The sequence below is a fragment of the Elaeis guineensis genome, chromosome 3 (assembly GCF_000442705.2).
Source record: "Elaeis guineensis isolate ETL-2024a chromosome 3, EG11, whole genome shotgun sequence".
Lineage (NCBI taxonomy): Eukaryota > Viridiplantae > Streptophyta > Magnoliopsida > Arecales > Arecaceae > Elaeis > Elaeis guineensis.
In genome coordinates, this window is record NC_025995.2 from 109976131 (window position 1) to 110001551 (window position 25421).

Genomic DNA, 25421 nt, shown 5'->3' on the forward strand with positions numbered 1-25421 from the left:
AATTTTCCTTGAAACGGCTTCAAACAACAGAAAGTCGGGGTGCCTAGAAACTGAGAATGGAAATAAAATTCATATTGCTTCATGTCCACAGAGAGGATCACATGACAAAAATTGGTGTGTCCACATATTTTGATAGTGTAGGAGACGTAGATACAAGAAAGTTGAAATATTGGTGCCAGAAAAGTAACCAAGATAACGTTTCATCCTAGCATGCATAGTTAGAAATGGTAAAGAAAAACATATGATACTTGAAAACAAGACGGAACTTTCATATCAACCATGAAAGACTACATAGAAAAGCCACCTGCAATTCAATTGAATTTTAAATTTGTTAGGTGAGGGTTTACTGTTTGACACATTTGGGGCTTTGATTGCTAAACTTCTTTGTGTTTTCTATCTACTTAAATGATTCAATGTTGAACAAGCAACAACACAATTTTTCACATGCCAAAACTTTTTGGAGAATTAAGGAGTTCAAGATTTAAATCGTCAGAACAGATTTCAAAAAAAAAAAAAGGAAGAAGAAGAGGAACATCTGCAGAAATGGAGAGAACACAAAAAAGAAAACATGGTAAAGAAATTTTTCATTGATTTTTTTTTCAAAAACAAGATACTTTCATAAAGAACAAAAGCACATTTTACTAAATTGAGCAAATATTCTGAAAGGGATTTCTAGCTTACATACAGAGAAGGGGCACACTGTCTAGCAGCACAAAGACAACAAAAAATTATTTTCAGAAAATCAGAGATTTTGATGAGAAAAAAGCATTGTGCTGTTCTGCTAACGCGATTATTGTAACAAATTGGTGGTCATATAACATACAAGAATTTAATCTAAAGACAATAATCATTTTGCTGTTCCTGTTACCACCAATTTTTCATGGAATTTCCAATAGAATCAAATGGGATATAATACTTTCAAATGAAACTCATCTATCAGGGAAAGCATTTTCCAGATTCTGTAAATCAGGAACTTGTCAAAGCAATTCACGAACATTTTGATTCAAATGCGAATCCTGAACTTTGTACGGAGAAAAATTTATATTGGAACCTGCTGCAGATCTATCACAAAGAAGATGGTCAATCTTTCTCCAAGTGTTGCTTTTGTTGTTGCTCTCAAGATGAATAACATAATCAGCAAATCCACAATGAAATGTCCATGATCATATCATTGGTGCCTCACAATATGGCTCAGTAGATACCAAGACATCAACATCAAAGAATTCCCATTCACCATGTCCGGAATCAAACGACGCCATGAATTACAAAGAAAACATAAGACTAATGATCAATTAAAACCAAGATCTACCATTGCAAACTACCATCTAACAAAAGGTTCAAACTATAACATATTCCACAATGCAGTCAAATCAGACCAAGTAACAAGCATCCATTTTGATTCGAACAAAAACTTATGATTATCCATGAACTTAAAGTAACTGATTCAACAGCAGACCTAAAGGTTTTCGCACTTCCTCAGTGAAAGATAAAGGGGACAAAGCTCCAAGAACCCTCGAAGCTACTAAGCTTAGATCCAGAAAAAGGGTCCACATCATCCAAGATGCTAACTTTGAGACATACCGAAACGGGGATCACCAGAGGTAGCCGGGGATCTTGATGCGGATGAAGAGCATACTCATCGCGTACGCGATGACGATGGCGGAGATGCCGAAGGAGGCGAAGGAGATACGAACGCTGCGGGCGCGGTTGCGGTCGAGGGCGAGGTCCATGAGGATGAGGCCGACGCCACCAAGCACGAACATGAAGCCAGAGGAGAGGCCCTCGATGATGTACTGGCCGTTGACGCGGCCAGGGAGGAAGACGACAGGGCGGACGGTGCCGGTTGATCGATCCTGGGTACTGCCGATCCCGGGGGGCTCCACGATGACGTCGTAGACGAGGCCGGAGACAACGGCGAAGTAGGTGAGGAGGACAAGAGAGAAGACGGTCATCGGGGAGGGCAGGGCCAAGGAGGAGGGAAGCTTCAGGCGGAGGTGCGGCGGGCGGAGAAAGCCGTAGGGAAGGAAGCGGAGGAGGTGGAGGATCGGGTCAATCGAGTCGAATTCCGACGGTGGGGAGGCCGCGGACGCAGTGGCGGCACGGCCGCCACTGGCGTGATCGGATTTCGGTCGCATCTTTCGGATTCGCCCTCCGCTCTGGACCGCGGGGTTTTTAGGGTTTGGGAACTTTCGCAGGCGGGTTCCGCCTTAATCATCGTGTACCATCAGTTCACATGCGAACAGTTCGTATGCACTACACTGCATACGAAATTCCACGCATCTGTAATCCGTAGATACTTTTTTTTTTTTTTTTTTGCCTCCCATCGGTAGGAAAACAACCGATAAAATTGCATTTGATGGCCGATATCTTTTCAGATCGCCAACAATTTAGAATAAATCCGTTGAATTGCTATTTTTGATATATTTTTTAGATAATAATTTTTTTTTTTTTTGACAACCCACATGATCTTCTCTGAGATAATTTAAATAGTCTTGAAAAAAATTGACTATTCAAATTATCATTTTTTTAATAATATTATAATAAAAATTTTGAATAAAATTATTTTTTTTAAAAGTTATACAAAATCTGTAACCAGCACTTCTTTCTTTGTAATTCATGAAGTTGCTCTTCTCTTCTCACACCTTTCTCCAACACCCGTGGCTTTTCTATCTCTCTTTACTGCACGACCTATAGCTCCTCTACCCCCTGTTTGTCCGTGACTCCTCTGCACTTATCTCCTACCACACCACTGCTGCCCCTCTGTATTTGTCTCCCTCACTCTTACTATTCCTCTACGTGTGCCCATACCCCTCTCGACTCATGACTTCTCTATCCCCTACCCCCTACCTATCTGTGGCTCCTCCTCTCTTATCCTCACCACCCTCACGACTCTTCTGCACGTGCCCTCTTGCTTGCCCATGACTCTTCTACTCTTGTCTCCCACCACCTCCATAGCTCTTCTGTGCCATTTTTCATCACTTATCTGCGTTACCATCACACTGATATTACTTCTGTCGCTTCTCATTAGGAAGAAAAAAAATATTTAAAAAATTATTTAAAATATTTTAAAATTTTAATTTAATATTATTAAAAAATTTAATTATCATATCAAATATATCGTTCAAGATTTTCAATAATTTTATTGTAATATTATTTATATATATCAAATATAATAATTAACATTATTAATAATTTAATTAAAAATAATTTATTTTGAAAATAATTTATATAATCTATCTGATAATGCATCAAATGTAATTTAAGAATTAAAAAAAAAAATTCTGAAAAGAGTGAGACAAGATCGCAGCAATTATGCATGAAGCTCCTCCTGAGCGTTTGGCTACGAAACTAACTGCCCACTCCACAGCACAATGATGCTATTCTAATTTTCTTTTGCAATATTCTTCAATCTCCGATCCAAACTATATTTCTACGAAGCGGTATCGTACGAAAATTTATTTTTTATATTGTATATACCACGTGACGGCATACATCACTAATCATAATCCCTCGTTCATATAGCGGTGTACCGCCGCGTGGTGCACACCACCAATCGCAGGAATAATTTCAAGCATTATGCAAGGAGGTCTTTTTCAGAATAATACAAAAAAAAAATTTAAATATCAAAATAATTCAAAATCAAATTTTTTTATCAATCTAATGCAAAAGAAAAAAATGTCCCTCCACATCACTTTATTTTTCACGATGGCATCGTTCGAAAAAAAAAAAAAATATCAATTGAAATGACGTTTTTAAAAATACCATTTTGAATGGCGTTTTTAAAAAATGCCGTTCAAAATGACGTTTTCAATTTTTCTCATCAAAAAAAAAAAATCGAGAATTAATGAAAATTTTTTTTTAAATTTAAAATTAATAAATAAATTAAAATTTTAATTTTGATTGAAATTTAGAATATAAAAATTTGAATTTGTAATTCAAAAAAAAATAAATTTCGATATTTTTTTCAAATTTTTTTTAAAAAATATGAAAAAAAATCTTAAAAAATTTAAAAATTAAAAATATCATAGAAAATAAAAAAAAAAGAAAGAAATATGAAAAAAATAAAAATTTGAAATTTAATTGAAAAACATCATTTCAAATGCTTGTCAAAAAATTAAAAAAAGAATTTAAAAAATAAATGTAGCATTAAAAAATAAAAATTTTTAAAAAATCAAAAAAAATAAGAATTATAAATTAAAATTTAAAAAAAATAAAATTTTAAAGATTAATTGAAATAAAATTATTTTTTCAAATTATTTTCTTAAATTAAAATTAATTTATTTAAAAAAGATTCAAAAAAAATTTAAAAATAGCCTAAAAAAATTTCATAAAAACATAAAGAATTGAAAAAAAAATAGAAATTATAATTGTAATTAAAGAATAAAGTTTATAATTTTAATTTTAAGAAATAAGAATTAAAATTGTAATTAAAATTAAAAAAATATTTTAAATTACTAAATTAATTTAAATATAATTTTTAAAAAATATTTTAAATAAAATAAAAAAATACGTAATAGAATGTCAAAAAGATAAAAATGGAAGAAAACTAAAATTAAAATTTAAAATTATAAAAATTATAAATTAAATTAAAAAAAATATATCATAAAAAATAAAATAAAATAAAATTAATTATAATTTCTTTTTTAGGGTATTTTATAAATGTGACTTAAAAAAAATTTAATTTGAATTAAATTTTGATCAAAAAATAAATACATTAAAAAGTTAAAAAATGAGGAAAAAAATTTTGTAAATTGAACTTTAAAAGAAATAATTTTTTTTTAAATTATCTGAAGAAAAGAAAAAAATATTGTAAAAAAATAAAAAATACCCTAAAAAAGAAAGAAAGAAAAAAAATAGATTTGAAAAAAAATAGAAATTATAATTCTAATTGAAAAATAAAATTTTTAATTTTTAATTTTAAAAAATAAAATTGATAATTATAATTGAAATAAAAAATATCATTTTAAATAATTAAATAAATTTAAATATAATTTTTTAAAAAATATTTTAAGTAAAGAAAAAGAATACGTAGTAGAATGCTAAAAAGATAAAAATGGAAGAAAACTGAAATTATAATTTCAAATGATAAAAATTTTAAAATAAATTTTAAAAAAATATCATAAAAAAAATAAATAATAAAATAGTAATAAAATAGAAATTATAATTATAAATTTGAAAGAAATTTAATTTTAATTTAAATTAAAAATTATTATTTAAATTATTATTTTTATTATTTAATTAAATTTATTTATTAAAAGATTACAAATAGATAATTAAAGAAATTAAAAAAAATAAAAAAAATAAAAAAAAAATGAGAAAACGCCAAAGAGAATGGCGTTTTTCCCTCCCCAAACCCCTTTTTCCCTCCTTCTTCCTTCTCCCTCTTCTCCTTCTCCCTTCTCCCTTCTCCCTTCTCGATCTTCTCCGGCGTCTCTCCGACGGCACGGCGGCGAGCTCTCGACGGCGGTGAGCTCTTCCCGCCTCTCTCTCCCTCTTCCTCTTTCTCTCTCCCTCTTCCCCTCTCTCTCTTTTTCTATTTCTCTCATGCCGGCGATGGGCCGTACATCCCGGCGGTGGGCCGCGCGCCCCGACGGCGGGCCTCGGCCCCCTCTTTTCCCTCTTCCTCTCTCTCTCTCTCTTCCTCTCTCTCTCCCTTTTCCTTGGCCGCCGGCCACAGACGGCCGGCGACGGGCCCCGGCCCCGGCCCCGTCCTCTCCCTCTTCCTCTCTCTCTTCCTCTCTCTCTCCCTTCTCCTTGGCTGCCGGCCACAGACGGCCGGCGGCGGGCCCCGCGTCCTGACGGTGGGCCGCGGCCCCCTCCTCTCTCTCTTCCTCTCTTTCTCTCCCTTCTCCTTGGCCGCCGACCACAGACGGCCGGCGGTGGGCCGCGGGCCCCGACGGCGGGCCCCGGCCCCCTCCTCTCTCTCTTCCTCTCTCTCTCTCTTCCTCTCTCTCCCTTCTCCTTGGCCGCCGGCCACAGACGGCCGGCGGCGGGCCGCGCGCCCCGACGGCAGGCCCCGCGTCCCGACGGTGGGTCCCGGCCCCCTCCTCTCTCTCTTTCTCTCTCTCTCTCTTCCTCTCTCTCCCTTGGCTGTCGGCCACAGACGGCCGGCGGCGGGCCGCGTGCCCCGGCGGTGGGCCCCGCATCCCGACGGTGGGCCCCGACCCCCTCCTCTCTCTCTTCCTCTCTCTCTCCCTTCTCCTTGCAGATGGGATATTTTAACTATATCAGTTTTTGTGGGAGCCATATACAGATGGGATATTGGCTATACTGCCACAGATGTGTACAGTTGGACACGACATATGGACTGCTAGGGTGCCACTTATTTGTTTTGATGTGGTAGAGTGGCATCTTCCCGATCGTGTCCTGCGGCAGTTTGGTCGGACTCAGGGCATCCCAGAGCAGTTTGATACCAGCCAGGGACTTCATCGTATTGATCGACGAGGGAGAGCTCGTATTGACTGGCGTATCAGACATGCACAGTATATCGATATTTGGGATGCACGTCGAGATCACATTGTTCATGGTGATCCTATTTTGAGAGGCCGTTCATATACTGATGACTACATGGCTTGGTTTTTTAGCATTACGGTGCGAGTCATTGGACAGTCTCAGTATGCAGTTTCTGGATACGAGGGCGAGAGTTCTACTGTGCGTCTTTTGATAAGATTATGAAAATTACTTCATGTTATTTGTGTTATATTTCTGTTTTATATTTTACATTATACTGACTGTTTTATACTAACTATTTTATTTTTATTTTATAGACTGATTCTATGTCGGATCTCGTGTTGGACGCTCGTCGTGCTTTATCTACGACTGATGAGGACGAGCAGATTCAAATATTGCGGGAGATAGAGAGAACAAGTTTCGAAATATTGATGGCGATTGGTGTTGATCCACATACCTGTGCGCCTTGGTATGGAGCAGTTCGGGCGCCAGATATGAGTTATACGCCGTCACCATATGTTTCACATATGCCATCACCGCATATTCCGCATATGTCATCATTCGATGCTGCACAGATGCCACCGCCTTTTCATCCACAGATGACAGCGTCTTCTTCTTCCTACATCCCCCAGATGACATTACCGGGTACCAGTTGGCCACATGAGTATGATACTTTCTTTTCAGGTCCATCCGTGTATCCAGATGAGAGAGTTGAACGGGTCTCTCAGTCCGTAGATGATCCGACAGCATCATTTATTTCTGAGCAGCATGATCAGCAGATCTCCTCCACTGATATAGGGGAGGAGCCATCACAGCAGGAGCAGCCGGCGAGGACCTTCCTGAGATGGTCCAAGCGACCACGGGCGCCGCGACGTCCTTGTGGGACTTAGTCTTTGTTATATTTGTATTTAGTATTTTTTTATATTTTTATTATACTATTCTTTTGTACGTTTGATATTTTTATTTTATTTAATAATATTAAATATTGATTTTATTTTATATTATTTAATTTCAAATGATCGGATATTATGATTTATGCATATGGATACACATACTCGAACGTGTCTCGGAACATTAGGAGAGAAAAAATTATGCTGAAAGGATTATAAAAATTATAACGTAAATAATAATATATCGAATGTTAATTGCTCTTTGAATTGATTTTAATGGTTACAAAGTATTTATCAGATCTGATTCGGAAGTCTCAAAAGCAAGAACAAAAGATGTGTTATCTATTGGATGTAATTTCAATATTTTTGGAAGCCTATTTTGTAAGAAAAATAGATTTATATTTTTGAGTCGACCCCATGAATCGACTCATGGCTAAAAGGGCTTAACGGCATGCAAAATTTTTGACTGCCACACTCTGTGAGTTGATCCCTTGGCTTTCTTTCTGATAAATTTTATTTTTTAAATTTATTTTTTTATATATTTTTTAAAAATTTTAATTTAATAAGGATAGTAATTTGAATGATAATTATTTTTTCCTGATTTTTTTTCTGATTTATTAAATTTTTTAATGAGGATAGTAATTTGAATGATAATTTTTAATTTAAATTAAAGTTAATTTTTTTTATTTATAATTATAATTTCTATTTTATTACCATTTTTTCTCTTTTATTTACTTCTTTTATGATATATTTTTTAATTTAATTTATAATTTTTATAATTTAAAATTATAATTTTAGTTTTCTTCCATTTTTATCTTTTTGACATTCTATTACTTCATATTAAATATTTAATTTTTTTTATTTTAATTTACAATTATATTATTTTTTAATTTCTTTCATTTCTTTCTATTTTTATGAAATTATTTCTTCTTTAGGGTATTTTTTATTTTTTTACAATATTTTTTTCTTTTCTTCAGATAATTTTTTTACAATAATTTAAAAAAAATTATTTTTTTTTAATTTCAATTTACAAATTTTTTTTTCATATTTTTTCATATTTTTCCATATTTACAAGAGGGAGAGTGAATTGGGTTTCTAAAAATTTTATGCTTAACTTATGTCTTATGAAAAAATGTTTGACAATAGCTAAATAACTTGGGAGAGTAAAGTTAATTCAAGACTAATGGCTAAATGCAAGAATGCAAGAGAATAATGGAGAGTCAAAGAAGAGCAATTAGGCACAACACAAACAAAAAGATTTATAGTGGTTCGGTGCCAACCTTGCACCTACATCCACTCCCCAAGCTCCTACTTGGGAATTCCAATCCACTAATCTTGTATTCAACCAGAATACAAATGTCGGAAACTCCGACTCTAGCTATCCCAAGCTAGTCCACTTATTTTTCGGGTACAAGCCAACCCAATACACTCCGATTCAAGGTTCGAATCAACTTTCTCTTGTTTTGGAACCCTTCCAAAGCAAAAACACTAACTCAAACAGAGTATAACAATGAATAGCACAAAAAGTATAGAGAAAGCTCCTTTAATGAGCGTATGAGACTTTAAATACACTTTACTCAAGAAGAAGACCCTTTTTGATTTTTTCAAGGTGGTTGGAGACTTGAATGTGCACTTGAAGAGTTGGTGAACTTGGATTAAAGGCTTCTTGAATGCTTTGAGTGAGCTTTTGCTAGGACTGAAAAGTTTGCTTGAAATTCCTTTTTCAAAATCTCTCTTATTGATTCTTCTTAATGATTCTCACCTTTTTGTCCCTTTTATAGCTTCAAGAAATAGTGAAAAATATTCTGGACTAAAATAGAGCCGTTAGACCACATTAAATGAGCATTAAAAGTACTTAAAACGGGTTAAAAACTAGCCGTTGTGGAACAATCCCGTCACAGGGGTCGACTCATGGGTCGACTCATGTCTGGGGGTCGACTCATGGGTCGACCTGTGTGGAAAAACACCAGAAAACCAAAAGGGAAGCAAGGTTCTGTAAAATTGGCTCAAAACCCGTAGAGGTCGACTCATGCCTTGAGGGTCGACTCACAGGGTGTGCCAAGTTTGTGCCATCCAAAAATTCAGCGTGCCAATCATCTCATGTGCCATGAGTCGACTCATGGGTCGACTCATGTTTTTCAAACATGCATATCTTTTAAAATATAAGTCCAAAAATAATAAAATTTTCACCAATGGATCACAAATCTTTTGTTCTATCATTTGATACTTTCAAATCAGGGTTCAATAAAATTATGATTTTGCCCCTGAAAAGCAATAAGTCTTTTTCAAGTGAAAATCATTAGTACCCCTTCAAATGCTTTATAATCATCAAAATCAATCCAAGGAGCAACAATTTAGTAATTTAAAATATTTTTTTTAATTTTAATTATAATTTTAATTCTTATTTCTTAAATTTAAAAATTATAGACTTTGTTCTTCAATTATAATTATAATTTTTATTTTTTTTCATTTCTTTATGTTTTTATGAAATTTTTTTAGGCTATTTTTAAATTTTTTTTGAATCTTTTTTAAATAAATTAATTTTAATTTGAGAAAATAATTTGAAAAAATATTTTTATTTCAATTAATCTTTAAATTTTTATTTTTTTTTTTAAATTTTAATTTATAATTCTTATTTTTTTAATTTTTTAAAAATTTTTATTTTTTAATTCTACATTTTATTTTTTAAATTCTTTTTTTAATTTTTTTGACAAGCATTTGAAATGATGTTTTTCAATTAAATTTCAAATTTTTATTTCTTTCATATTTCTTTCTCTTTTTTTTTCATTTTCTATAATATTTTTAATTTTTAAATTTTTTTCTTAAGATTTTTTTTCACATTTTTTAAAAAAAATTGAAAAAAAAAATCCAAATTTATTTTTTTTTGAATTACAAATTCAAATTTTTATATTCTAAATTTCAATCAAAATTAAAATTTTAATTTATTTATTAATTTCAAATTTAAAAAAAAATTTCATTAATTCTCGATTTTTTTTTTTTTTTTTTTGGTGGAAAAAATTGAAAACACTATTTTGAATGGCGTTTTTAAAAACGCCATTCAAAATGGCATTTTTAAAGACGCTATTTCAATTGGCGTTTTTTTTTTTTTTTTGGGATGATGCCATCGTGGAAAATAGGATGACGTGGAGGGGGAAAAAACGTCATTCAAAATGATATTTTTTTCTTTTGCATTAATTTGGTAAAAAAGTTTGATTTTGAATTATTTTGGTATTTAAATTTTTTTTTTATATTATTCTCAAAAAGAGCTCGTTATGCAAGTGGGAGTATGTACGGATAACTTGAGCGATCTTGGTTGATCGTCGTTACCAAAGGACAAGGAATGCTAAATAAACCCCCATTAAATTTCTCTCGTGCGGAGGTCATTTTTACTCTTTGTTTTTCTGCTGTCATATCTTCTCTCTCTCTCTCTCTCTCTTTCTCTCTCTATAAAGTGGCTATCATGGTCAAATCCTTTTATCCGGTTGGTTCTCTCTCTCTGTTTTTTTTTTTGCCTAGTAATTGTTTGTTGAGTTCATATTTTTACATAATTAACTCAGAGAAAATCAAGCTTGCTCTTCATCAGAACATAATTAATGTGCATATAGATATGATATGATCATGCCTGGCATGTTTTATTGGGTTGTAGTTGCTTTTTTTTGCTTTCGGTACCATCATTTTGCAATTTCAATTTTTGGCAATTCGTATATTCTACTTTGTGCCGTTTTTCAGACATTGTCTTCATATATTTGATCCAGTCTTCAATAACTAGAAATTAATAATATTGCAGGTATACTACTTTGGCACAATGAATCTTGCAGAAACACGCCGCGAGATTGGGGTTAACAGTTTCATTATTTTTTTTCTTCCTTTTATATGCAATGTAGTTTCTATATTTCGCTTATCTTGAAAGTGTAACTTTGATTTTTTTTATTTTTTTTTTACCAGCAATAAAAAGGGGTAGCATCCTGCTACCTCCGGTTTCAGTCAAAAAAAAAAAAAAGAGCAGTTTCATTCTTATCAGTTCTATGTTGGTAAATGGAGCTGCGTTGGCCAAACCAGCTGACATAGTTCTGAATGTGTTTGGATTTACTTTGATAGCAAAGCTGCAGGCAGAGCAATATATTAGGAAATCTGGTATAAATTATACAATCATAAGGCTAAAGGCCTGGAGTGTTAAGAATGTCCCCCATCTGGAAATATAGTCACGGAACCAGAGCTAACAATATCCCTTTTTGGCCTTTCAATTTTAATTTGTACTTAAATATTCATTTTTTCTTATTTTAATTTGTTGATCTGTTCTTTCTTTTGCAATGCTTTGCAGAATACTCTTTATGAAGGTTCCATATCTAGAGATCAAGTTGCTGAAGTTGCTGCGGAAGCGTTGTTCTGCAAAGATTCTTTCTACAAGATGGTGGAAATTGTTTTTCGCATTGAAGCTCCAAAATGTTCATTAAGGGATCTGTTTAGTGCTGTCAGACAAAAGTAATCATGTCTTGTGAGGCATGATGGGTATGGCTTGCAACATTCTTAATCTTCTTCCTCTTTATGGGTTCTGTGTGTAGTTTTATCCTGCTATGTTTTCTCCCCCTTTTTTCACTAAGAAGTGAAAGTTAAACCCAACCATTTCACAGAATGGAATTATAGCTTCCTTAGTATATTTATGTCAATCTAGGGGAGTCAAAAAACGTACTTGAGACATGTAGTCAGTGGAAATCATCCATAAGCAATACGTTCGTGATTGATTTTGTCATGACCCTGTTCATTTCTTGTATACCTTACATTATGGCAGCTCACGGCCATGGTAACTGTCTCCTGCTATGATATTTTTTGCAAATATATATGGAATATCTATACTTATGCATATTAATTTTACATATTGGAATATCATTGATTCATTGTCTTTTAGCTGGATAATTTTTGTTGGCCACAACTTGATTACTGTAACAACGATATCCTTTATGATCTTTTCTGAGACATTTATCAATTATAGTGTGCTCAGGAAGTTGGTGATAGCATAGTAATTACCTGTCCGTAAAATATGTACGAGTTTCATCTGCTTCAAAAATAGCAGCCTTACTTGTTACTCTTCATTGAATCAAAAAGTTTAGCCTGTACACCACCAGTCTTAGAGAAGTCTTTCTGGCATTAGATAATGCTGAACCAACCATGCGGTTGCCCACTTAAACCTTTGCAATCTAAGTGTTCTTTTTTATATAGCTTTCTTTTTTTTCGGAATTCTTTACTCTTGAGATTACAGCATTTGGACTTGAGGGTTTTTAGATGGTAATCATTTTGCGAACAATGCTTCCATTCTAGCAGGTTCCAATTTCACCTGCCAGGTACTCCAATATGTATCCCATTACATCTTAGTATCATACCATCTTTTAAGCTATCTTCTATGTGAGTTGCTATCCTAGTATCTTGCTATTATCTAGATTTCCATCCATGCTCAACTGTTAACAATCATGAATCTACTAGAGTATACAAACTGCTTTTCATATACTGATCCAATTACAGATGTAATATGCACGTACACCAAAATTATACATATTTGTTACATTTACAGGCATTCATTGGAAAAGGAACCATTTACAGCAGAATATAAAGCAGCAGCATCTGGATTTGGTCAAAGACTCAAAGCAACCAGGCAAGCAGAGAAGCCATGGCTACAACGATGGCCGGTGCAGCCATTGCAGCGCAACCAGGGGTGGCGGTTACCATCATTGGCGGCGGGGCAGTGCTATCCAACTCTTCTGTTGTGGTGGCAGCTCCAGAGTTCAGGAGGGCCAGACTACAGATGCTAAAGATCATAACCAGACTGAGGCGCTCCATTGGCTTCAGATATTGGAAAACTACAAAGAAAAGGAGATTTGCATGGGGAGGCAGGGGATACAGCAGTTCATTTATAATAGTGATGAATGAATGATATCTGTGGAGCAAGGAAAAGGGATGTGCCAACTCTTTGTTGATGGAGCAGCTGCAAGCAAAATGATTCAAGGAGGTAGGCTGTCAAGTAGTCCCTGAAATCTCTACCTAAAAAGAGGGCCTCTTGGAGGGATTTTCTTTTGGTATGGAGCATTTGTTGTCATTTCCTAGCTGGCTATTACACCAAGGACACCAAACATTTCTTTTATTGGTGTTGCTTGGATTTATTGAATACATGCACAAGCCCCTTGCCTTATGACGCTTCTACAGTCATGTTTTGCTGAAATGTCTTGTTCTTTGTAGCAAAAGTAAATGTCCGATCCAGGCTCTATGCCACATCAGCGGTGGACCAATCCAACCATGAACCATCGTACACAAAGATGGATAAAAAAATAAAAGAGAAAAACAAGGAGCAATACAAATGTGTTTGTGCATGTTAGTTTACGGTTGGACCGGACCATCGGCTCAGCAACAGATTTGATCCAACTAAAAATTTCACCAAGAAGGATGAGTAGCTGATGGTCTGATAATTAATGCAAGGTATGATATTGGCAGCTTTCTTATGAGCATAGCTACACTCATATGTTTTAGCGGTGTTGTTTCTTTTTCTTCCATTTCTTCTTTCTGTTTAAAGATCTTGGTTAGTAACAACAGCCTATAACTGATAACATTTTTATTGGAGGTCATCACAAAGCTGATAACTGACTTTGATTTACTGAATTGACACCGGTGATCATAGGTTCCCCAATAAGCCAGGAGAGTTTGATATATCATGGGTTTTTGTTTTGTTTATTCATCCTTGAGGTATATGAAACGAACCTTTAATTCAAAGAGAACCCTCATGGATCTGTTTGTTGATGCCAGTCAGAACTTCATAAGAGGTTTGAGAAGGAATAGAAGTGAGAAACATGTTATCTGTTGATGTACCACCAATTATTAAGGTAGAAGTTACCATCACTTGCTCTTTGCACTATAATGGATGTGGATGTTGTGTCTGCTGTGTTTATGCTATCCTAACAAACTTGTGGCTGTAAGGAGTTTGTGTGGCTGTTGGAATGCCTGAGCTGGTTATTGGTTTGGTGTCACCATTTAGGTGTGAGCGAAGGAAGCAAGCAAGGAGAAAGAAATCAGAGGGCCATGACAATGTAGTCCTGAGATTTCAAAGACGCTATGGAAACATCTTTATCAATATGCTTGCAAGATAAGATTTAAGATTGTTTAGATGAAACTAACATATAATTGTGGGTTCTTTTTGGTTTAAAAAGGACAAAAAATTATCAAACAAAAGGCAAAAATATTAAAAGTTGATGGCAAAACCTAATGGAGATATGTAAACGATATTTTCGGAAGGCACACCGTGACTATGATGACCATGCAAGCTTACATTAATGGTTAGTAGATAAATGGAGGGGGAAAAAAATTATGGCCAAATTAAGAGTGAAAAAAAAGATCAATTAAAAATAAATTATTACTTGAGGATCTCATGGTCATCCACCACATTTTCTTCCACTTGGATCAGCCAAGCACTAGAACTAATGGAATCACGGTGTGCCATGAGATATTTCAACTTGAATAAGAGGACAGTATCAATTGATGAAACCAAAATGCTCCATGAAATACTCCTTAGAAACATGATATTAAAATGTTCGATGGTAATAAAATAGAACACCCCAAATTGATGCATCATGTTTTTACTAATTTATCTAACTAGATAAATCGATAGAGTGAGTATCTAGGATTATAAATGGTTTTATCACTCACGATTCGTGGGGTCCTCGGATGCCGTGGATGCTGTGGATGCGAGGATTCATTTTTGATTTTCAGTGCTCTCGTCACTAGTCAAGACTCCGTGGCCCAATGGATAAGGCGCTGGTCTACGGAACCAGAGATTCTGGGTTCGATCCCCAGCGGAGTCGCTCTTTATAAAAGTCCTTAATTTTTTGCCCTCCTATAGAAATTTGATACGGAAATTACCCAGTGATCAAAATCCTAAATGCCAATCTACTGCCCATATTATTCCGAAGCTTTTAACCTCTATATCTATGATCTCTGAGCAATTACCCAGATCAAGGGGTCTAAAACGCTTCCGCTACAGAAATAATTGGAGCTAAAATGAGAGAAATTCTTAAACTTTTATTTCGTTCAGAAATAATTGGAGCTAAAATGAGAGAAATTCTTAAACTTTTATTTCGTTTTATAAAAATTTGTTACAAAAAATACGCAGTGATCAAAATATTAAATGCTAATCTACGGGCTATATTATTCCACAGCTTTTAACCTCTATATCTATGATCACTGAGCATTCAACCAGGTCAAAGGGTCTAAAACGCTTCCACTACAGAAATAATAGGAGCCGAAATGAGAGAAAAATGGGAGCTCAATTGCTTTTGTCATCCCCACATATCCGAATTTCATTGAAATCAGGATATGTAGCAAGTTCGTGTATAAGCCAGTCAACGATAAGAGTTCAGAGAAACCACTAACTCGTTTGTCATTTTTTGTTGGAGGAGAGATCAAAGATAACAGAAATTTTAAGAAGAAACGCGTATAATTGCATTGCTCTATCAAAATATTACTTTGGATGTCTACTCGAGCTCTGCATTCTGACTCCAAGTCCTTAACTACGATACTTTTTGCGTTTTTATCCTTTACTTTTTTTTTCCCCCCTAAAGCCTTTACCCAACCTATGAATAGTTGTACACAAATGCTAGACACGGGGCTTTTTTATTATATGTAGCATATATTTGTATATGTTGCTATGCTTGCTATTTATTTGTGTTTCTTGATTCACAGCAAGGTTCTTTTTCATGATACAGAGCCGTGCTCCAACGGTCCAATGCAGATGCTTCTATGAGTGATGTTCATATAGCATTTTGCATCGTGTTTCATTTGACATGGCAATACATCATGATGTCTGGGTTCCTAACCATACAGGATGCTGCTTCCATGGTCCTCTCAAATCTATTTCCATTTCAGACAGCCGTGACATGAATTCATGAGGCCCAAAAATTAAAATGACACATCATTGCGAGTTGTCTCATAATCAAAATCTTGTATACGAATCTGCCAATTGTGCAAAGTCATGGCTGAAATTCCTATCTCATGAACTACTGGACACATGGAAGTGACATATGCATCTGAAAGCAAAACTAAAGCTCACTTCCTGCAACGTTACAACATTTTAAGTACCAAGTATATTCTCGTCAAAACACATTAGAAGGTAATATAACAATGTTTCTTTACTAGCGAAAATGCATAAGCCACAATCTTGTTTTGCAAGATCCTCCTTGACCATTCTACTTCTCGAGTAAATATTCGTTGCAACGATGATACCCCATCAAATTTGTAACAAACCAATCAAAAGTCAAAACTGATGGAATAGTGTAGGATATCATCATAAGAATCGATAAAATACACGACAATTGATGAAATGCAAGCATTCTCATTAGATTGTGATAAATTTGACATGATATCACCGTTGTAATGAATATTTACTCCTAATTCACAACCGATAGATCCCAAAAGCTTCTGGACTCCTCTATCATCTATCCTGTATGACTCCTGAAGAAACTAACCTAAATAACCAACAAAACACCTAAATCTCCCTTGAGACGTAGTAGCAGGCACTCCTTCGAGGAAAAAAAAAATCTCTCCTTTTATTGCTGGGAAGTGAGGGATAACGAAGAGAAAATGAAAGCTGCAAATTATAATTGTTAAGATTTGATGCCTCGAGATTCGATCCATATTGAGCCAACAGCGAGGTTCGCGACGAAAAATGGAGTCCAACGAGATCAAGATCACCCTAAACGGAGTTTGGACGGAGGAGATACGAGCGATCGAAGTGGTGGCACGATGCATGAGGCGGTGGCGACCGGTGGAGCGCCACTCGGCTCGACGGAGATGCACCCAGCGCGCAGCCGTGCGCGGCCCAGGGCGCAGACAGGCCCAGCACGGGCGCGCGCGGCCCAGGCACAGTTGGGCCCAAGCACGCGCAGGTGGGCCCAGCGGGGCGAGTGCATGGGACGGCCCAACGCACGCAGGCGGGCTAGCCCAGCACACGTAGGCGCCCAGCCTAGCGCTCGTGCGGTCCATCATGGACCGCACGGCACTGGCGGTCTACGGGAGCTACATGGATCGAAGTCACGGTCCACGCGTGGTTCAAGGGTTTTTGTGCACGATCGGATGGCCCAGGGAGCTTTTGGTCAAGATCCAATGGTCCAAGAAGGTTTTTGGTTGATCTTAGGACTCCTGATCACGTTCTTATATGGATTTTAAGCCTTTAAAAGGCTATGAACGTGAATAAAAGGGTTATGGTGTGGCCCAACTTTTGGTGTGGTGCACAGACGGCTTTGTGCGGTTGTGAAGGAGTCTGAACACCCATGAAGAGAGAGAGAGACGTGAGGACGCTGTAGAGAGAAGAAGCAGAGCTCTTGGACAGCGGACAGCGGTCACTTCAGATATTCAGGAGGGATCTTTCTAGAGAGAGCTTTTGTGAGGGAGAAATTGAGTGTACGAGAGTTGAGGGTGAAATTTTCTCTTGTAAATTTTTTTTTCATAGTGAAGTTTGCGTGCCCCATGGAGACGAGCATTTTCTTGGCTGATCTACTTATTTTGATTATTTTCTATTTTATTTCTTCTTCTTCCTACTGCATCATGCGGTATCGAAAAAATTTTGGAAGGTGGTGTCCTGGCCAGACATCTACCCAACAAGTGGTATTAGAGCGAGGCGGTACAAAGACGCAGATTACAGCGATGGTGAGCAAGACTGAAGATGGAGAAGACATGAACAATCAAGATAGAGATCAACAAGTTTGATGGAAAGAACAATTTCTCCTTGTGGCAGGCAAGGGTGAAGGATGTGCTCATCCAACAAGGATTGATTGATATTCTCTTATGCGAAGAGAAGCCGACCACCATGGAGGTGCGGGATTGAAAATGACTACAGAAGCAAACGGTGAGTATCATCTATATGTACCTAGCAGATGAGGTGATGATTCATGTGCTTAGCGAGATTTCCCCGACGGTGCTATGGTCGAAGCTCGAGGAGTTGTACATGACGAAATCTCTCACCAACACTCTTTTCCTCTGGAGGCAGTTTTACCAGTTACGGATGACTGAGGGACAGAGCGTGCAGGTGCATCTCAGCCACTTCCAGAAGATCCTCACCGACCTTCTCAGCATTAGTTAGAATGTTGAGGAGAAGACTAGGGCGCTGGTTTTGCTAGCATCGCTTTCCCTTCGTATGAGTCCTTGGTGGCTGCTCTTCTAATAGGGAAGAGCACCATTAAGACGGACAAGGTCACCACGGCGATAGTCCAAAATGAGGTTCTCAGGAAGGAGAACCCAGTTTTGAGCTCAGGTGGTGGTAGCTCAGTTTTGGTGGCTTCTGGAAGAGCAGGAGGTGGTAGATGGAGTGACAGGAGATCACGATGAGGGCGGTTCAAATCCAGGAGGGACTTGAGCCAAATCAGATTTTACCAGTGTGAGAAGTTGGGACATCTAGCTAGAGATTGCTCTCAACTCAAAAATCGGACGATGGCTGCTGTGGCGACGACCAGCAGTTATTTAGAGGGAGATATCCTAAAGATATTTGACGAGATATCTACTTCCACTACAAGAAATCTGATTTTTTGCGACGAAATTTTTTCGTCGCTAAAAATCATATTTTCGTCGCTAAACGTATTTGCGACGAAATATATCGTCGCTAAAAATTTGTAGAGAAAGCCTCGTAGCAAAAGATCTTAGCGACGAAAATATTTTATTTCGTCGCAAAAAATAGTAAACCCAGACGACGAAGTTATGTGCTGTATTAGCGATGAAAATATTTTGTCGCAAGAGCTTAAATTTTCATCGCTAAAATTGTAACGAAAAAAAATTTTGTCGCTAAATATTTTGATTAAAAATTTTTTTTTCTTATTTTTTGCGACGAAAATGAAATTCGTCGCAAAACTTAGCGATGGATTTCGTCGCCAAAAAATTTATCGCAAAAATTTTATCGCAATAATTGCGACGAAAAAAATATTCGTCGCCATAATTGCGACGAAATAAAAAATGCGTCGCTATAATTGCGACGAAATAAAAATTTCGTCGCAAAAAGGTAAAATTTTTAGCGACGAAACTATTTTTTCGTCGCAAAAATAGCAACGAAATAATTTCGTCGCAATAATTACGATGAAAAAAATGTTCGTTGCTATAATTGCGATGAAAAAAAAATTTCGTCGCTATAATGGTGACGAAATAATAATTTCGTCGCTAGAAGGGCGACGAAATAAAAATATTCATCGCCATAATTGCGACGAAATAAAAATATCATCGTAAAAAGTTATAATTTTTAGCGACGAAACTATTTTTTCATCGCAAAAATAGCAACGAAATAAAAAATTTTGTCGCAATGAATAATAAAAGTTTTACTTTTTTTAGGTTCACAAATTTTTTTGCGACGAAATTAATATTTCATCGCTAAAATAAATTTTGGATAAAAAATAAAATTTTTATTTATTTTCCAAAAAAACCTACTCAAATACAAATTATCTGATCAAACATATTTTAAATAAATAGTATGTTAACACAATAAAAATATTCTAAGTCAAAAGACCAATTTCAAGTATCAAAAAGTTTCATAATCATCTTTGTCATATACAAAAATATAAGTCCATACACCATTTTAAATTTAAAATAAGTACAAACTAAGTATGATCTGACTCGTTGGCCTCGTTCCCTTCTCCAGGCGTCGATCCCTGACCCGATATGTGTCGCGATGGTGGTGCAGAGGCGGCATCATGTGACTGTAGAGGTGCTAACTCAGAAGCATCAATACCGAGCCGTCCCGCCACCGCAGCTACGATCCTCTCGAGCGTCTGACTACGATTCATCCAGTAACTAATCTGATCTTGCATCATGCTCATGGATGTCCTAACTGCCTCTGACACCGATGCATTATCAGACCGATCGGATGACGAACTGCGTGATTTTTTGGACCACATGCTATGACCATATCCTAGCTGCCGTCCGAGGACGGTATCCAAAATCGTATCATCTGTCATCAAACAAACCTGCTGCGATCCAGTATCACCGTCAGATCCCACCTCCCTCGTCGCCTGCTCTCTCAATTCTAATATTTTTTCCTTCACAATAAACCAAATAAAATCATAAATTTTTTTCAAACTCTTTAAAAGTATTCAAAATGTAAAGTAATGATACTTACATGACGCTGCCTCGCCTCCTCGGTCACGAACTCGCCACTCTTGTTTTGATAGAATTTAGCATAGGCGTCGACTCCGGATAGTCCCTGTTCAAACAAAAAAAAAAGAAAAAAAGATATCAAAATAATATAAATATTTAATAAAAAGTTACAAAGTATGATTGCAAATGTAGTTACGTACCATCCTCTTCATTCCCTGTGCAAAAGAGGCACTTCCTTGCGTGTGAATAGAATCAATCTTGCTCCTATTCACCTTATTCGCCTCCGATCGTCGTTACAAAATACATACAATTATAACCAATAAAGGACATAACATAATTAAAAAAACTTGGAATACTAGACATACCTGAAATGCCTCACTTCCAAAATGCTCACATAAACACCGCCAATCGTCACTAGACCCAGCCCAATTTCTGTATGGCTGGGTCACAGGATCAATCCCCTTCGCCTGCAGCTCATTGCAGTATTTATGAAGCCTACATCGTCGATCTCTGTATCTATTTTCAGCCATTTTGAGAATACATGCCGTCACTTCTTCGTCAGTGCAATCCTCGAAGTCAATATTATCCTACACAGTAATCATACCAAAAAGCAAATACATGAAATTATTCATATAATAAAAAATTTATTTATATAACCAAAAATAATATGGATCATGTAATGATATGCAAGACATCCAAATTTAATTCTTACCTTGATGTGAGAGACTAGAGCATCACGGTATCGAGGAGCTACATGCTTGAAACTTTCAGCAGCCCACGAAAAATGATTCCACATATATAAACTGATCTCATTTGCGACGATACTAGCCTCTGTGCCAACCAGATGATCTCGAAATATATGTACTTTCGGTTTTTCATTATGTGTATGCACATATTTTTCTAAAACAAGACCCCTACTAGGACCACGCACTGCACGTCGATGCTGTGTTCCTACATGTAAAAATTGGTGAAATGAACATATATCATGTATCACTAAATGCATATAACAAAAAAATATATATGATTTATAAATTGATAGAGATGTACCTGTAAGGGGATGATGCTGCGGTACCATGGCCTCCGGCTGGGCAAGCTCTGGCTGAGCACTAGTCTGCTCTGTGGACTCGGGCAACTGAGTCTCATCTAAATCCTCTGACTCATCATGCAAAATGCTAAAGTGAGGATGTGTATCATCAAGCGGAGCCTGCTGCCTACCCCGTGAATGTCTACGTCCAGGACCAGTCATGATGCTGCAATGATTAAAATAATTTAAATCAGTACGTAATAAAAAAAACTCAAGTATTACATGATATAACAAAAAAAAATAAATTGAATTACTTATTCATATTAATTATTATTCTCAGATTCTGAACTCGTGTCCATATAGTCATCTTCGACGGGAGTCATAGAAGACTTCGACCTTGAAGTGCTATCATCATCATCGTTAATGAAGTCATTATTGGATCGTGCTCGTGTCCGTGCCCTTATCGACGATCCAACAACAGAAATATCCTCAGGTTCATAGTCGTCTCTTTGTAATTGTCCTATGTCAATCGTATCATCTGGCACTAATATGTTATCTGGTGCTTGCATTTGATATGCTTCGTTTTCAATAATTGCACAGACTTCATTCTTAAGATGTTCATCGTTCGGGCATGTGAAAAGCGCAGGATCAAACAAATGCCTATGCTGAGCCCTTATTGCAACTCGCCAAGGCTCTTTCATTTTGTTATCATCAATATACCACACTAGTCTTGCTTGCTTTGCAAAAATATAAGGATCACTTTCATACCATACATGATCAGTGTGGACACTGACGAGTTGAGGATCTATAACAATTGGTCTGTGTCGTCCTAAGTCATACCATCGACACTTGAATAACACAATCCATCGAAGACCACTATATCTCAACTCTATAACCTCATGCAGAACATCAAAAAAATCTATTATTTCACCCTTGTGCTCGCCCTCCACGCTTATTCCACAATTCTGTGTGGTTCGATCACGATCGCGATCTTCCGTTAAGAATCGCACACCATTGACTATGCATGCTGAATATACTGATACACGTCTGTCAGGTTTTCGTGCAAGTGCAGCTAAGTCATTACTGATACAGTTAGGATTGTCTATACGTAGCTGAGCTATCTACAATTAAAAGAACAATAAGCAGGTTAAATTTGACAAAATAAATACTATATAAACAAACTTTTAATCATGGATGAACATGAACATAACTTACCCGTTCGTCAAACCATGATGCAAATTGATTCCTATGTCGTGCCGCTGCTAATGTAGGATTACTTCTTCTGAGCTCACTTTCGTGTTCTCTGAAGTGATACAGTAATACCATGTATATTTTAATTTAGAGTCCACGTACATTCATTGATATATCAACAAATAAAAATTAAATGTATATACTCACATCATGTAGGCTTCTACCTCCTCGCAATTGTTTAGCACATACCAATGCATGTCATCCGTTTCTTGTGGTGTCAACATTCGAAAATCTTTTTTACCATATGGTCGGGCAACATTGGAGAACACGGACAATCCATCGGTCAAAATCTCGTCAACATCGATATTCCATTGTGGCCTTGTAAATTTGGTCTCCACTCGTCGAAGGTACATAGAGCAGAACGTCAGACATTCATTCATAACATGTGCCTCTGCTATTGAACCTTCAGGCCGTGCTTTGTTAGTGACGGCACTCTTGTATTCACGCATCTCCCTATTCAATAAATTATCAATTGATATCACATATAATAAAAATACAATAATAAATAATAAATATTACAATATCATGCAATTACCTTTCAATTGGGTGCATCCATCTTGTATGTACTGGCCCACCCAATCTAGCCTAATGTGGAAGATGAACAGAAAGATGCACCATGATATCAAAGAAAGCGGGAGGGAATATCATCTCGAGCTTACAGAGAGTAATGATAATCTTCTTCTCCAATATGTCAATCTGACTTCGTCTCAATGTCTTCGCACATAAGTCCCGAAAATAAGTTCCCAGATCAAGTAACGCATCACACACATTATCCGACAACAATCCGCGCAAACCAACTGGGAGCACATGCTGTAGAAGTACATGACAATCATGACTTTTCATCCCGACGATCTTCCCATCTTTCGACTTGATGCACCATTTCAAGTTTGAGGCGTATCCATCAGGAAACCTCACTGATCTCAAATATGAAAGAAATTGATTTCTCTCTCTTCGATTCAGTGTATAACATGCCAATGGCTTCACCAGCCTATCCCCTCGTCGAATCAAATGTAATTCCTTTCTAATCCGCATATCCTCTAAGTTAAGACGAGCCTTCACGGTATCCTTCATTCTTCCTTCGATATTGAGAATGGTATAAAATATATTATCAAATATATTCTTTTCAATATGCATGACGTCAAGATTATGTCGAAGAAGAAGCATTTTCCAATATGGAAGATCAAACAACTTGCTCTTTTTTCTCCAATTTTCGATACTTGTTCGCACCCCTACTTGGCTGGCCAGATCCTTACCAAATATGACATCCTGTGAGTTTGGTAACTGATTTAAAATATTGTCCGTAGACCAGAATCTTGGCTGCGCACGTCGTTCATGCTTGCCATTGAACTTAAGACTTCTCCTCCATCTATGATCATCTGGCAAGAAACGTCGATGGCCGGTAAAACAAATCTTTCCACGAATACGGTCCGATGTAATATCATCGTTACAAGTTGGGCATGCTTTATACCCTTTTGTACACCATCCAGAAATATCGCCATATGCAGAAAAATCGTTAACTGTCCAAAGCAATGCTGCATGCATACGAAAGATGCCTCCTACAACATGATCATATGTTTCGCATCCTTCTTCCCACAAATATTGTAACTCTTCGATCAATGGCTCTAAAAATATGTCTATGTCTCTTCCAGGGGCACGGGGACCCGGGATCAACAAGGCCAATAGATTAAAAGGTGATTTCATGCACTTCCATGGTGGTAAATTATAAGGAAATACCATAACAGGCCACATACTATAAGCAGTACTAAGATTACCGTATGGATTAAATCCGTCTGTTGCCAACCCTAGCCTGACATTTCGTGAATCAGCTGCAAACCACGGATGTTCACGATCAAAATGTTTCCATGCATCTCCATCTGATGGATGTCTCATGACATCATCGTCCATATTATTTACCTCCTTATGCCATCGCATGTCACAAGCAGTATGCCTCGACATGAACAATCGACGCAATCGTGGTGTAATCGAAAAGTACCGCAAAATCTTGCATGGTATTTTCTTTTTCTTCTTATCCTTACCACGACTTTCTTTCCATCTGCTTGAATGACAAATTGGACATGCTTGTAGATCTTGTTTATCCTTTCGAAACAGAACACAATCATTCGGACATGCATGTATCTTTTCACAGCGTAGGCCCAAGTCATCGACTCCCAAACCGAGTCTTTTCAATAATTTTTTGGCTTCATAATGACTTGACGGAAGTAACTCTCCCTCTGGCAGTAAGTCCTTCAAAAATTTGAGCAACCAATTAAACGAGTTGTTTGACCACTTACCAAGTGTCTTCATGTGTAATAACTTTATTACGGCGGACAACAGAGAGTACTTCTTACAACCAGGATAAACATCACTTTGTGCATCTCTTAATAGACGTTCGAATCTATCATTTATAGATATATTACTGTCCTCTTCAGCTTCTTGTCTCGGAATGGAATGCTGATATTCTGCTCTCGCTTCTACATTTACTTCAAATAATTTCGGATGAAGATCCTCTAAAATTTCTCTATCTTCTTCACCAAGTGTTTGTCTTTCACGACTGCATGATCCACCGACTGACGACAGATTTATGGGACTCCTGGACAACATGTTCGAGCTAGTCGGCAAATCTTCACCATGACAAGTCCATCTCTTGTAAGTCACATCTATATCGTGTTCGTATAAATGATTCTGAATGTCCGATAAGG

The 25421-nt window shown here is 36.6% G+C and overlaps 2 protein-coding genes and 1 non-coding gene across 3 annotated transcripts; 1 reads left to right on the forward strand and 2 right to left on the reverse strand.

The window, feature by feature from the left end:
• Positions 1 to 1326: 1326 nt before the first annotated feature.
• On the reverse strand, positions 1327 to 2223 carry LOC105040988 (uncharacterized). The gene has a single exon (XM_010917760.4). It carries the CDS (start codon positions 2133 to 2135, stop codon positions 1593 to 1595), a length of 543 nt encoding a protein of 180 aa, XP_010916062.3. The 5' UTR covers positions 2136 to 2223; the 3' UTR covers positions 1327 to 1592.
• Positions 2224 to 15108: 12885 nt separating this feature from the next.
• On the forward strand, positions 15109 to 15181 carry TRNAR-ACG (transfer RNA arginine (anticodon ACG)). Its single transcript has one exon. It is a non-coding gene; the product is annotated as a tRNA-Arg (tRNA).
• A 4770-nt stretch (positions 15182 to 19951) lies between these two features.
• Positions 19952 to 20765, reverse strand: LOC140856319 (uncharacterized). The gene is made up of 3 exons (XM_073253428.1): positions 20648 to 20765; positions 20470 to 20553; positions 19952 to 20389 (listed from the first exon to the last, which is right to left on the reverse strand). The coding sequence occupies exons 1-3, from the start codon at positions 20657 to 20659 to the stop codon at positions 19952 to 19954; spliced, it is 534 nt and encodes a 177-aa protein (XP_073109529.1). The 5' UTR covers positions 20660 to 20765.
• Positions 20766 to 25421: the final 4656 nt, after the last annotated feature.